Raw genomic sequence first — 14,168 nt, forward strand, 5'->3', positions numbered from 1 at the left:
AACCGCCAGTTACTGTTTAGTTTATGTTGTTGGTTAATTTCAGCCGCTTGAAATGATTATTTATGTACGTTTTTATTGAGAGGCAAAATGTGACTAAACTAAAGCTTCGGCTCTGCACACGCCATGCGATTATGCTAGCTTAAGATGTTAAGTGACAGTTAGGACAGTTAGGCTCAAAGCATAATGTAAACAAAAGATAAAGGGTGCCTTGCTCGCGCGCATACTGGGTGCTTTGTTCGCTTAAACAGTTATTCGGCACAGAGACAGCGCAGCAATTTTGGCAATAGGGCGTTTATATGAGAAGTCTTCACCGTTCCGACCCGGCTCCTTGAGTACTTCCAGTGTGTCGGTCCTCAGTTTGTCGGTTTCCACACGCCATTTTGTACGTTCCTGAAGAGACGTCAGCTATTCCATGTGCCACCGTTTCCAGAAACCTTGGACCAGGGCTTGCAGCTGATTCCACATCTCCAATCGATTGACTTGCATATCCAGACGACAGGAATAATGCAATGCAGTGTACGGAGATCCAGTCCAAAAAATGAGCAGGCGGATCCAAAGAATTATCTCGGGAATTCAGGATAGCTTATTGTTGGGTCCTCCTCAAACGTTGGAGCCTTGGATCCAAGTATCCGTTTCATATGGAGCTTAATTGAGCGAACACCAGCTTCCCACATCCCTCCAAAATTGAAAGCAGATGGGCGTATAAAGTAGAAGAAGAATCCTGCTAATTCCTCATCTTTGGCTTGCTGAATGTCATCCAGGGTTTGCTTGCCTCCATGAAATGTGGTTGCGTTGTCCGAATAAAGGTCAGTAGGCTTCGCTCGGCGAGCGAGGAATCGTTGTTAGGCTGCTATGGAAGTCTTCGTAGTTAGATCACTAACATCCTCAATATGGAGTGCCTTTGTGGTAAGACACACGGAAATATAAAACCATGCCTTTCCGGTGCGTGGAGTTCGTCCTCGGGATTCCTTGATGGCGATCGCTAAGCGTAATCCAAAGCCTAGCCGCAGCTTTCTCGAGAAATAGGTAGCTCTCCCATGATCTGGTTACTGGCGCCTTTGCGTTGAAGAAAGCAGCGTTTGCATTAGAAGACAGATTTTCTGATGAGATTGCGGGCTCCCAGAGTCCAGTACTGTTGACGGAGATTAGTAAGCTTTGCATCAAATCCAGTGTTAAGATGGGAGACATGAAAATGTAGAACGAGTAGTCCAGATGGTGGGGAATCTTCGGGTATCAGAATTGGGTGCTTGGCATTGTAGTTTAGCGTAGATTGATCGATTCTTCCACCGATTCGCATTATTCCAAAATCATCCTGGAACGGAGAGAACCGGATTAGATGTGATTTAGGGTTAAGATGGCGTCGATACTTTAGCTGGGAATATTCTCTGGCAACGAATTTCTTTTACACATGTGGAATGAGTCGGCGTTGTGTGGCCAGCAGCTCTTCAGAAGTGAGGAATGGTGACGAATTCCTTTGATGCGATCGAAGAGTATGAATGAAGCGATAACAATAACTAGATATCCTTATAAGACACGTCCAGGTTGAGTATTTGTGTACGAGTAACTCGTTGATACTTTCGCCAGGAAAGTTATGTAGAGTTGTGGGCTTTACTGTTCGATCCTACGTGTTGACATCGAAACTTGGAGATACGTTGGCCCCTCGGTGTACCCAGCCAAGACGGACCACCACCACAGTCGCTGCTCCAGAAGCTTTGACGGATGAAGTCCTCGAGAAGCACAATCAGCAAGATTGTCTTCCGTGCGAATATGGTTCCAGTAGTTGCGGGGAAAGACGCTCAGGATCTCAGCCGTTCGGTTGCAGACGTAAATGTTCCAACGCCGTGGGGGAGCTGATAGCCAGTGTTGCACAATTTCTGAATCTGCCCAGCAGCTGAAAAGAGGAATTGTTAGTGAATTGTTCGGACAAGAGTAAGCGATCGAGAAAGAAGTAAGGCAGCATTTAGCTCCAAACGTGGACTCGATACGGGCTTGATCGGAACCACCAGAGTTTTGGCGGCAACAAGGGTGACTCGAAAACTGCATCCAACTGCAACTCGAGCGTAGTCGCTATAGGCGTGTGTGGATGCGTCGGCGAATCCGTGCTATCTATCTTCTTTAGGCAATGATTTCAGAAGACGCCAAATTTTGGATCTCCATTTGCGTAGTTTGAATTTGCCTTTGTCCAAGAGTCCAACAAGCTCATCCTTTACATTCATAAGGCCCTCGAAGGTGTTGTACCCTGTTGGAATATCGTCCACATAGGCATCGTGCAGAAGTGCGTGGACTGCTGCAGGGTACTCTTGGCGAGTTGCTTAAGGACTCGAACAGCCAAAAAAAAAGGGACGGTGCCAATCCGTAAGTCACCGTCATTAGGCGAAAATGAAGCAGAGGTTCATTCTCAGTCTTGCGCCAAACAATGCGCTGAAAATTGGTGTTCGGCTTGAAGATTTGAAATCCTCGAAACATCTTCTCTATATCTACGCACAGAACATATTGGTGCTGCTGGAAACGTAGACAAACGCCAAGAAGATCGCCTTGAATCGGTTGACCAATATGAAGTCATTCATTGAGCGATACTCCAGAGCTTTCCTTTCCAGATCCATCAAAAACTACAAGACATTTGGTAGTCAGGCTGTCCAGTATCTGGGAACACATCAACCAGAGCCGATGTCAGCTGCTCCATATGTCCACGTTGGAAGTAGTCGTCTAGGTACTCGACGACATAAACCCCTTCCGTCGAACGCTTATGGGTGACAGCAAAGTGACGCTCTGTAGGATCGTTAGCGTCCAAGAGAGCCTGGTTGGATTGAATGCTGTCCATCTATATGAATGAACGAACCATTGTGTCTAGGTCCGCGTGATGAGTAACAGCAGTAGTATGGTGATCATCGCAGGCAGAATAAAAACCTGCAATAAACCAAACAAAAACAGTATTGAGAGCGATAGGAAAGTCGTTACCAAAGTATTTCTGTTCTCCTGTGTACAGAGACCGGAGCTGATCCGATCCAACGATGACATCGACTGCTCCTGGTGGGCAGAACGTTGGGTCGGCCAAAGGAAGCTTCCACGTCGAAGATGATGGGAGTGAGGATGTCGCGAGTTGAGATAAACGAGACCGATTCGAGAGGTTGGCCCGAATGTCGAGAGCGCAGCTTGATATGTGCGCGTCCTCGGGAATCCCCCGCGCTGTTGGCGGCGAGGCCGAGAACTCGACGCACGCCTATTCGCTGATGCCAAGGTTGTTGTAGATCCAGTGTCCAAGGACAGCCTGCAGATTGTATTATTGCCCCAGGCGTCGATGACGTCAGCAAGGATGGTTGGCCACAGATTCTGAGAACTTGCAGCCTGAATATTCTTCAGGGTATTATGCTTAAAGTTCCAAGTGAAGATGACCTTCACGAGCTAGCGGTTGATTGTGACCAATTGGGGATCCCGCGCTGATGGTCGATCACGGCTGTAAACACTCTCAGTGTCAACGTAGTTTCCAGTTTGAATTAGCTGCGCCGCGCCATGAACCAAAGTATGATGCTTGCCGCGGTAGATCTGACATTTATTCCGCGAGGTACAGTTGCCCACCATATGAGCTGGAAACAAAGCTCCAACGTATCGCAGCGTGATGTGAGAAATTTCAGAGATCAGTGGATAGTCACATCTTTTTCTTTCGATTCTGTGCACTGAGCCCATGCTTTGTGGTTATCGCTATCCAATTTTGTTAGCAATATGAAAATTAGCCAGGGATCCCGCTCCTCAGAGTTAAGAGCTCGTAAACCACGAATAATTTCGTCTGCATCATCGGCAATTTCACGCACTGTGCCGATATTTGAATTCATATCACTTGGAAGGGTCATAAATCTGTTTAAGAATGTCCGAATAATTAGCGATTGTTTATTATATGCTTCCCGATAGTTACTTGTTACTCGTAGAGTGAAATGCTATACTAGATTCGGTAAAAAGTATGTAAGAAGCAGAATGATGCGTTTCCGACTATATAATTTATTTATATTCTTGATCAGGATCAATAGCCGAGTCGATCTGGCCATGTCCGTCTGTCTGTATGAACGTCGAGAGCTCAGGAACTATTAAGGCTAAAAGGTTGAGATTCAGCATACAGATTCTAGAGACATAGACGCAGCGAAAGTTTGTTGTCACGCATGTTGCCACGCCCACTCTAACACCCACAAACCGCATGAAGCTACCACGCCCACACTTTTGAAAAGTGTGTTAATATTTTTTCACATTTTTATCAGTCTTGTAAATTTCTATCGATTTGCAAAAAAAACTAAAAACTAAACTTTCTTAAATTAAATTTTATTCGATTTGCCAAAAAACGCACTAGATAAGTAACGGGTATCTGATAGTCGAGGAACTCGACTATAGCATTCATTCTGTCTTGTTTTTTAATTGAAACTAAATGACAAATGGGGTTGACTGTTATAAATGGATAAGTGAGTGAGTTATTAGCATTGATTTTTAATTAAGTCAGTATAGGTACATTCAACATATGTACAAGTGTGTAACATGCAGATAGCCAAGGACAAGTCCCTCCGAGTTTCGATGCACGGCTCAAAGACAGGGTCAAATCGTTGTGGAGGCCTGGGCTGTAGCGTGGCCACCTTGGAAATTAATTTCTCACGTTTCACGTACAATTTGTATGGCCGGAAGCGTTTTCAATCCGTTGCGGTGGGGCGGGCGTCGGCATCGGCGTCCTCCCACTCCTCCTGCTCCTCCTACTCCTCCCGCAGCCAGCTCGCTAATGAAGGTTTCATATTGCTCCTGGATCTGATGTGGCTGTTGTGGCACGGAATTATAAGGCGCACAAATCGCCGCACGTAGCAGCAGCAGCAACTTCTTCGTCTCGTCCTTTAACGGGACTGCAGTTCAGACTCCGGACAACGGACACCGGCACACTTGTACGGACACGCCAGGGGCAGCGGCAACTTGTGCTTTTGGAGGTCCTTTAGTGGGCCTTTAACTCAATGCTGCAACAGTGGTTGCCTCTTAAAGAACTCCTTTCCTTATTTCTACTTGTGTGTGTAATGGGTATCGGATAGCTTATACCTTTACATAATATTTATGCATTAGTATTAGCAGAGGACAACTAATACTTGCCTTGAAATCTCAATGGATATTAGATAGTAAATATCAATGAAATGAAAGCATTATTAATTTTCAAATATATGCAGTAGAAGTAAAAAATTTTCCAGAACAATAAACGTATTTTCGCTGCTCGTCAATTCTTTCAAAGTCAGTGAAGAATTTATAATTAGTAACAAATTTAGTTTTTATTACAACGGACTTGGATATATTTGGAGCTAGAGTCCTCGCCATTCAGCTGCACTGCGTCTCGAGCTCGGACCTGGCGGGGCCACCCCTTCGTCTAAGCCCCTGACACACACACACACGCACACGCACACTCATCCGCTTCGTATTTGGAGCGTGTAAAGTGATTTTTGTGCTGGTGTTGTTGTTGTTCTTCCCGTGCTGGTCCTGCTGCCGTGTGCTTTGCTTTCCTTCGGTTATTATTAGCTTCCACTGGGCTTCGTGTTCCTGGGATTCCCCCACTTGCTCCTCCATTCGATTCCGTGCGATACTCTGCTCTGCCATACCCACTCCGCGTGTGTGTGTGTGTGTGTTTGTCCAAATTGCACAGGATTATGGGTCTTAATTTTATGATTGCTTCTTTAATCAGCCTCCGTAACTGCACGCCAATTACGTCCTGCTCCGTGCTAATTGTTTCTATTTCTGTTTCGGTTTCTGTTTCTGCTGCCGTTTTTCTGCCTTCTGTTCTTGGTCGAGCCCCGCCCACCCCCGCCTCCGAGCCACGCCCCCTTTTGGGATATGTGCCCCGTAATCGATGTGTGCTTTTCGCGATTAGCCGCGCGCCAAATGAGCTGGACGCGACGGATGGAGGAGCACGTCCCCGATTGAAGCCCCCCCCCCCCCACGAATCCGTCTTATATTTTAGCTGGGAAGGCGAGATGCTTGGGAGCAGTCAAGTCGAATCGCAGACCTGGCCCGACCAGGCTTATCTTAGACCTTCGAGGAACCAACAACGTATTTAGACGCAATGAATGTGGCAACAATGTGTTTTGGGTGCGGAAGATGCCAGTTTTCTCCTCGAAAATCTGGACTGTCCAGTTCCCAAGACATGGAACCCTTTTCATTTCCACCTGGTAAGCAACAGCAAACTACCCACGAGTGGTGGATATATAAATATCCAGCTAATGATGCCCGCTGAGTGTCTGTCCACTGTGCCGCTGCAGGATGAGCACATCAATTTCGACGAACAACAAGGCAATCAAATGTTTTACATTCTTCCGAGCCGCAGGACTTTGGACCAAAAGCGCTAGGATTTGGCGAATCGTCGGGGCAGCAACCACAAGGCGCAGTCAGCTGGTGTCGCAGGACCTTATACTAATGGCCAGCCAAGTGGCAGCGGAAAGAAGGAGCCGCAATGGGCGACGCTTGAGCGGATTATCCTGGCGGCACAAGACTGCGAATGTGGCGCGAAAACAGGAGCCAATAACTTGGTACAGATATTAAAAAGACTTATGCTGGCCAAGTGTGCATACACATAAGTAGCCATCAATGCAAATTGATTTGCCCATCTGCGTTTGACCAGACAAATGTCGAGCGAAATATGTACTTCAGTTTGGGCGCAGCTGGTGTTGATTTACTTGCAGGATACACGCTCGCCTTCGAGGTCCTGGCCCGAATCTAAGCTCAACTAATTATAACTTTGGTGCAATTCGTTCAGAACCTTTGAAGTCGTCGCTTTCGGAGCTACCAAGGCTACCGAGGACAACGGCGCTGTGGAAGGATCTCCGCGGTGGGCGGAGCGGCTGAAGTGGGCGTGGCACAGCTCGAGAGGCGAGCGCTTTTAGGCGATTTTGCTGGCAAAATCATGTGCAGCCAACGGCTTCGAGAGTCATTAAGTTTATTAAGTGGGCGAGCAGATAACCCAAATGAGTGCATGCCAAATGAAAGCCAACGCGATTTGCACTCATATCGCCGACGAATTCTGTGCACTGTGAAAAAAGGAACCGAGTTCAGCTGGTTGGCGGATATAAGAAGGTTTCAAGTGCTCAAATGCCGAGATCAGTGAAACAACAATTTATGCACCAATCGAAATGAAAGGAGTAGATTAATTCGCATTCTGCTCACAATTATTTTTGAAAACGTGCATCGCAATTAAGCTGGTTAACCCACTTCTTTCTATAACAATTTGTATGTTTATGTCAAAAACAAGATTTTTATCACGAAAATAAACACTTCAACGTACAAAGTTTTGAAACCACATCAGGGTGTTAAATAACCACAAAACAAACAAAAATATATATAGATAATAGAAACTGGATCTCAATGGAATTTTCAATATACGGATAGATGGCAGATGCCAAGTATGTATGTTTTATATATATAAATTGCATTTTTCATAATCATAAAGTACATGTGTATGAAGTGTAATACCGTAGTTCTTAAACAAGTTTTGTCCAGTGTGCTTATTCAAATAGCTCATGCTCTGGGAAAAGTTTCCCAAGAGGCCGGAAAAGGGTCAGGTGGTGGAGGGGAAGGAGGACGGGGAAGGACGTGGGAAACCGGAAACGGAGAAGATAACAAACAAATTGCCAGTGCAATTGCAAGCTTGAGATTATCGCCTGCCTGCGGTGGCCGCATTACTCGCTCTTAACTTTACTTAACTCCACTTTGGCTTACTTAACTTTGCTTGAAGTGCAGGGCAATAGGAGGCATTGCAATGGCCTTCTTATCGCTGCGGTTGATGCAAAAGTAAGTCCCATTGCGGCCCCAGAAACTTTTAATGGCTGCGGGAGGAGCGCCGCCGACGCTGACCACAATTAATCTGAAAGCCTAATATCCGCCTGCGGCTAAATTTCAATTTACCCGCTTACTCGATTGCCATCTTTCGATAACGATTGGCGAGCGCAGGCCTCAAAGCTAGCTGCTATGCCACGCAGGACACGCATGGTTTCATTTTTGACATTTCATTCACTTAATAATAGTACGATTTTGGCATTCTAATGCCGTTCCCCAATTATATAATTTAAGTAAACGAATTTATTTACACACACATATATATATGTATACATATATATATATATATATATATATATTCAAAAGTAACACATACATACATATGGAAATACTCCACGTCGAGTCGGCTATCGGATACCCATTACTAAGCTAAAGGTGTATAACTTTTTGCGTGCCTTTTATAAGTATAGCACGACCTTTTAAGGAGAGTTAGTATAGAAACTCTTGTATTGACCGACCTTAACTGGTGAAATAAAACAGCTCTTCTGAACAATTGCATTTATTGATTAATTGTAATGAAACACAAAGTATCATTTTTCGTTAATGTCCCGCATGTTTGAAAGGCTCTGAGGAAGGCCCGCATTAGTGTCTGAAAAGATATGTATGTATGATTGAATATGTATAGAATGAACATGATTGCTCGTGAGACTTGTTTACCTGCCCTGAGGACACTCCAGCTTCTGCCGCTTAGGCAGCGGTTTCCCATCTGGATTTCGCTCTAGTATCGTAGTTAGAAGCCCAGTTAGGTCGTCCACGGGAAGCGCTCGCTTCCTTGACTCCAGTACTCTGATGAAACCATCAATTTTAAGTCAGAACTCTCACCACTAATCACTTGAACTCACTCGCGCAGCAAATCGCAGTTGTCGCCGGTCAACATCTCATTTAGGCGCTGGTGCTCTTCGGGCGAAGGACTTCTGCTACGCAGCTGCAAGTCCAAGATCGAGTCCAATCCTGCCAGCACTGCGATCACGCTAGCTTGCACGTTGTCATCATTGACAGGTTCCGTCTGGGTAGACTTATTCGCTGTCTTGCATGGCGAAGTCTTAGTCTGGGTAGACTGATTGCTCATCCCCTGATTAAATCCACGCGGAATCTGAGGCTGCACCAAATGCGGGAAATTCCGGAGAAAATAGGAATCGGTTTCGTTGTTCGGATTCGACATCTTGAAGTTCCGTTGTGACATGAAAATGGTTTCTCCGGCTCGGCTTCTAGATTTGCACTGAATTCTATAGGGACAGAGCAAAGCCAAATGTCAAAAGTAGGCAGGGTTACCTTGATTGAAAATGAAAGGGTTGTATTCAATAATTATACAAAAGTGAATTATATTTAATTATATTATACATATATATATTATATTATATTAATTATATTTAAATTATGTTTATTATTATTATTATGATTAACAGGTATCTGTATACGATTCCAGAATGAAGATTGAGTATATACTGTATTCATAAAAATAGCAGTGCTTGGGACCTGCGAGTTTGAGTTAAAAAATTCCTATGATTCACAGTTTTAATGGTCAAATTGTTTTTATAATATTATTATGTATTTAATTTCAAACAATTCAAGAAATGTTTCACATTCATTTCTTCAATAGTTTCGAAAATATAGATAAAAACAACATAATAGGCAGAAATTCTGGTGTTCACTAAAATAGCAGTGCTATGAAAAAATAGTAACCAAATTCAAATTGACTTCGAACGAACTTAGTTTTTCTTTTTAATGTGTTAATTAGGGCCTAATACTTGCTTGGATAGCCTTTGTTATCCAGCACAAACTTACACCCACGCGGCATGGAGTCCACCAGGTCCTGATCCATGCATCGACACATATTGTTTAATGTCCCCCCCCCCCGGGTTTTCAATAGGGTTTAAATCGGGAAATGGTGCTGGCCACGGCATTACCTCTATTCTATTTTGGGTGAGCCAATTCTTAGCCGATTTGCTTCTGCGTTTCGTATCATTATCCTGTTGGAATGTCTATTTTAAGGACATATTATATTCAGAATATGATAGTAAGACATCACTAAGTATATTTACATATGCGTTTTGGTCTATAATACCATATATCATATGTTACGGACTCATACCATTGTAAAAAAAAAAACAAGCCCATTCCAGGATTTTAGGTCCACCATGAAAGTCACTGAAAGTCTTCAGTGGGTGTTTTGGGTGGGACTCCGTGTTTGGAGGTCGTTAGATATACAGTAGTGAACCAGTTCCACCCGATAGCACTATTTTTGACCCATCAGTCAAAAGGATATTAAGCCATTTGGAGATTGGAGTTTATGCTAAGTAGGGGAACCTTTTGTGGACTCCTCGCACTGAAATTTTGATTCCGTAGTCATCTCTGAATAGTAACGTCGCTGATTCCCAAGTTCAGCTCAGACTTTATGTCCTTAAAGGATGCAAAGGGATTAACTTTGCCGTAACGAACTATGCGTCGATCCTCGGTTTTCGGGCTTCCATTCATATTTAATGGCATTGGATACCATTTTCAAGGATACCAATATTCAAGGGTTTTTTGAATGTCCTCGTATGTTTTTCTTCCTTTCTTAGCTTAAGAATTAATATTCTTTTCTCCTGGGAGCAGTGCTGTCCTCTACCGACTAAAGTATAATTTTTTTATTATTTTTAATTTATGGCCCTTTTAAATATACGAATTAACACTTTTTAGAAAATATTGATCATTTCGGCACTTTACGTTGGACAAAACCAGGACCCTGCTATTCTTATGAACAGCCTAAAAGTTGTGAATGTGGTCACGTAATGGGAACGTAAATAAAAAAAAGGATAGCATGAAAAACTACAAAAATATATGGAAAAGTGGAAAGATAAGTCCGAAAAGGGACATGGAAAAATATCTTTGTATTTCTTAGTTTCCCTCGCATTGCTATTTTTATGAACACAGCTGTAAATATATACTGTTAAACGGCTAACAAAAACCATTATTCCTTTCGGTACCCTCTGCATATAGCGCCATCTGTTGAGAATTTACATTGTGTTGTTCTATATGACAGTGACGTCACCTCATAGCTTTATGCTGTACTTGAATTATTACTTTTGAAACAGCAATAATCCGATGAGCGATCAAATATGAATTCTCACCTAGAGCAGCCTTAAAATCCAATAAAGTTTATTATAAAGAATTCAGGCGTTTCGACATTCTACATTCTACATACTTATCAGCCAGTATAGATTTGTACGTACGCATTGGTATTTTCGTCGAAACCCAATAGTGTGGTATTAAGCTACAGATGTGAACTGAAATCTCAGATTCAAGCACGGTCACACTGAGCACGTGGAGCAGACAAAGCAGCTGGATTGAGAAATTATTGGAAACAACGCAGTAGAAGCACAACAAATTGCACCATGGAGGCAGAGAACATCAGGGCAGACGCATTCGAGCCGGCGAAGAGGGCCACTAAGCGCGGAGCCAGCGGAGGCGGGCAGCAGGACGTGGAGATGCAGGTGGACGAGGCGACCGGCATTGAGGGCCAGGTGCTGGGATCTGCGCGAGCATCGGCGCCGCCCAAGGCGAAGCGGGCCAGGAGCGAGCTGCGCAAGGTGTCCGTGCCGCCACACAGGTACGCCTCGCTCAAGACTCACTGGATGCAGATCTTTACGCCCGTGGTGGAGCACATGAAGTTGCAAATCCGCTTCAACATGAAGGCGCGCCAGGTGGAGCTGCGTGTGGGCCCCGAGACGCCGGACATAGCCAACCTGCAGCGCGGCGCCGACTTCGTGCGCGCCTTCCTCTGCGGCTTCGAAGTGGACGACGCCCTGGCTCTGCTGCGTCTGGAGGATCTGTTCGTCGAGTCGTTCGAAATCAAGGACGTGAAGACGCTGCGCGGCGACCATCAGTCGCGCGCCATCGGCCGCCTCGCCGGCAAGGGTGGCCGCACCAAGTTCACCATCGAGAACGTGACCAAGACCCGCATCGTGCTAGCCGACAGCAAGATCCACATCCTGGGCAGCTACCAGAACATTCAGCTGGCGCGCCGAGCCGTCTGCAACCTGATCCTCGGCTCGCCGCCCAGCAAGGTGTACAGCAACCTGCGGTCAGTCGCCTCGCGCCTCTCGGAGCGCATGTGATTGGGAGAGCGGACAGGAGTGGACTGGACTGGACTGGAGTGGAGTTTGAGAGGGAGTAGTTGCGGTTTTTTTTTAGCATTAGCAATAAATAATAAATATAATAACATGTATTCAAACATTTACAATATACACAAACACACACAGCGAATGACGGGAATGAGGTCGGCCTACTGGAGGCGCGTGGGCAACTAGAGCTTGGTCAGGATGAGCAGCAGCAGCATGAAGAAGGTGACCGCCGCGAGGACAAGGATGACGCACATCTTGCGGTTCTTGCGCTGATACATTTCCGCCTTGTGCAGCTGGCGCAATCCCTCCGAGACGCGCGTCTGCGTCTGCTCCACGTTGTAGTCGATGCGGTCGAGCACGGTGCCCTGCTCCTGGACCATGTGGCCCAGGTCCTTGAAGATGTCGTTCAGGTCGTAGATGGACTTGACTATCTTGGTCACCTCCTGCTCGCGGTGCTGCGCCACGCGCGTGTTCTCCTCCTCGAAGAGCAGCAGCTGCTGTTGGGTCATCCGGCTGGCCGGCGGCCTCTGGAAGTGGTCGTCGATGGCCTGGTCGTCGTCCTCGAACAGATAGCCGTTGCCGGACTTGCCCTCCGCCGGCGGCTGCAGGAAGTTGTCGAAGGAGTCGACGAAGTTCTCGGCGCTCTGCTCGCCCAGCTCCACGTTGGTGAAGACGTCGCCAGCGCCGCCGCCGTCGTCGAAGTACTTCTGCGAGCGCTCCTCGCGGGAGTTTAGCTGAAGCAGGTAGGCATTCTGGCTGGCACGGAATTTCACCGTCAGCTCCTGCAGCTGGAGCAGAGCGCAGTGCACCGCGTTGGCGGTCAGGCACTGCTCCATCTTGCTGCCCACGCCGATGCTGCTGCGCACGCACTGGATGTGCCGGTGCGTGGAGGTGATCAGCTTGGAGACGATTTGGCTGAGCACCTCGATGTCGCACTCGTCGTCCCGCTGATCATCGAAGGCGGGTCGCAGGAGGTGGCGTGCGTGCAGGGAGCCCAGTTCATCCAGCTTCGGCTTGATCCTGCAATGGAGTGATGGGAGTGAAGTTGAACCCTGCGCACGGACTACTGTTCGTTTACCCACTTGGACATGGTGTACTGCGCCTCCTCGAACTTATCCAGCCAGGCGGGCGGCGTGCCGTAGTCGTCCTGCAGCTCCAGCCCCTCTTCCGCCTCGCGCACCGAATGCTTCAGCAGGCGCTCCGCATCGCTGCCCCTCTGGAAGACGGACAAACCCAAAACATATGCTAGGTGATGAGACCAGCGAAGACCCCAGACGGAGACGCACTCACCCGATCGTCGTAGTGACTCCGGTTCTTGGACGCATTGTTGCGCATGATGACGAACACCTCCGTCAGGTTGCGCGACGTCATCCTGACCCTCTGCTCCCGAGCTCTTGGGGATTGGAAAAATTGATCCAAGTCCGCTGAAAACTCAGATTTTTTCCAGTTTCGTTTTGACACAGAAGCGCAGTGTGCCCGCTACTTTGCTCGCCCAGAATACCGATAGTCGCCACGACGAATTGGTCACCCTGGCGTGAACGCACCGTTACATTTCCCAGATTTTTACAAATTTTAAATTTCTTTTCTTATTATCTGTAGAATCTCTACTATATAGGCATACTCTTAAACAGCCTATTTTCAAAAGTAATTTTTTCAATATACAAAATGGATTGGATAGCTCCAATAGAAATAATCGGAAATTACTGAAAATAGCATTGCTTTATTGAGTTTCAACAAATTTTTAAAGTTAATTATGTATACACCGTCACGTAAAAAAAAGTACGTTTTAAGCTAATGTTTAAAAATTGCAATTCAACTATTGGGTCTGATATATTGCGTAATTCTTGATATGACTTGACAGGATTTCATGGGACTCATTAAGAGTTTGGCTTCACGGTTTCTAATAGCCAGTTTCCACTGTACTGTGTTTTAATCCGCGACACAAACCTATGACTTACGAACACTGAAGAGCTATCCAAAAGCCAAACATATCGATGGCTCGCCCCCCTCATATCGATTACTTGATAGCTCAGTCAGTTTGCACCTCCCCCTGATATCGATTGCCATCAAACAATTTTATTTCATTTTAAAATAATTCCTTGATTTCGAATTGCATTGTACTGGTAACTGGCACTTCCAATTGTGACCAGAAAGCAGCAAGCGCGGAAAACGGAGAGTTCAAGTGCGGGTGGAAAAGTCAGGATGTCATAACTTCGTGCGGGGCAACAAAAT

The 14,168-nt window shown here is 45.9% G+C and overlaps 3 protein-coding genes across 3 annotated transcripts; 1 reads left to right on the forward strand and 2 right to left on the reverse strand.

The window, feature by feature from the left end:
• Positions 1 to 8,316: 8,316 nt before the first annotated feature.
• LOC6615116 lies at positions 8,317 to 9,055 on the reverse strand. Its single transcript, XM_032725586.1, has 3 exons — positions 8,676 to 9,055; positions 8,491 to 8,619; positions 8,317 to 8,422 (listed from the first exon to the last, which is right to left on the reverse strand). The coding sequence occupies exons 1-3, from the start codon at positions 9,014 to 9,016 to the stop codon at positions 8,416 to 8,418; spliced, it is 477 nt and encodes a 158-aa protein (XP_032581477.1). The 5' UTR covers positions 9,017 to 9,055; the 3' UTR covers positions 8,317 to 8,415.
• A 2,056-nt stretch (positions 9,056 to 11,111) lies between these two features.
• LOC6615117 (RNA-binding protein pno1) lies at positions 11,112 to 12,040 on the forward strand. Its single transcript, XM_032725413.1, has one exon. It carries the CDS (start codon positions 11,208 to 11,210, stop codon positions 11,928 to 11,930), a length of 723 nt encoding a protein of 240 aa, XP_032581304.1. The 5' UTR covers positions 11,112 to 11,207; the 3' UTR covers positions 11,931 to 12,040.
• LOC6615118 (syntaxin-16) lies at positions 12,020 to 13,422 on the reverse strand. Its single transcript, XM_002039498.2, has 3 exons — positions 13,227 to 13,422; positions 13,019 to 13,152; positions 12,020 to 12,956 (listed from the first exon to the last, which is right to left on the reverse strand). The coding sequence occupies exons 1-3, from the start codon at positions 13,305 to 13,307 to the stop codon at positions 12,119 to 12,121; spliced, it is 1,053 nt and encodes a 350-aa protein (XP_002039534.1). The 5' UTR covers positions 13,308 to 13,422; the 3' UTR covers positions 12,020 to 12,118.
• Positions 13,423 to 14,168: the final 746 nt, after the last annotated feature.

The sequence above is a fragment of the Drosophila sechellia genome, chromosome X, assembly GCF_004382195.2.
Source record: "Drosophila sechellia strain sech25 chromosome X, ASM438219v1, whole genome shotgun sequence".
Classification (NCBI taxonomy): domain Eukaryota; kingdom Metazoa; phylum Arthropoda; class Insecta; order Diptera; family Drosophilidae; genus Drosophila; species Drosophila sechellia.

Excerpts from the sequence above, each read along its gene's own strand:
- LOC6615116 (XM_032725586.1), bottom strand. The coding sequence starts at position 9,016 with ATGTCACAACGGAACTTCAAGATGTCGAATCCGAACAACGAAACCGAT. Across the intron at positions 8,620-8,675 it reads AACTGCGATTTGCTGCGCGA|AGTACTGGAGTCAAGGAAGC; the intron begins GTGAGTTCAAGT and ends TGGTTTCATCAG.
- LOC6615117 (XM_032725413.1), top strand. The coding sequence starts at position 11,208 with ATGGAGGCAGAGAACATCAGGGCAGACGCATTCGAGCCGGCGAAGAGG.
- LOC6615118 (XM_002039498.2), bottom strand. The coding sequence starts at position 13,307 with ATGACGTCGCGCAACCTGACGGAGGTGTTCGTCATCATGCGCAACAAT. Across the intron at positions 13,153-13,226 it reads GGAGTCACTACGACGATCGG|AGGGGCAGCGATGCGGAGCG; the intron begins GTGAGTGCGTCT and ends TCCGTCTTCCAG. Across the intron at positions 12,957-13,018 it reads GCGCAGTACACCATGTCCAA|GATCAAGCCGAAGCTGGATG; the intron begins GTGGGTAAACGA and ends ACTCCATTGCAG.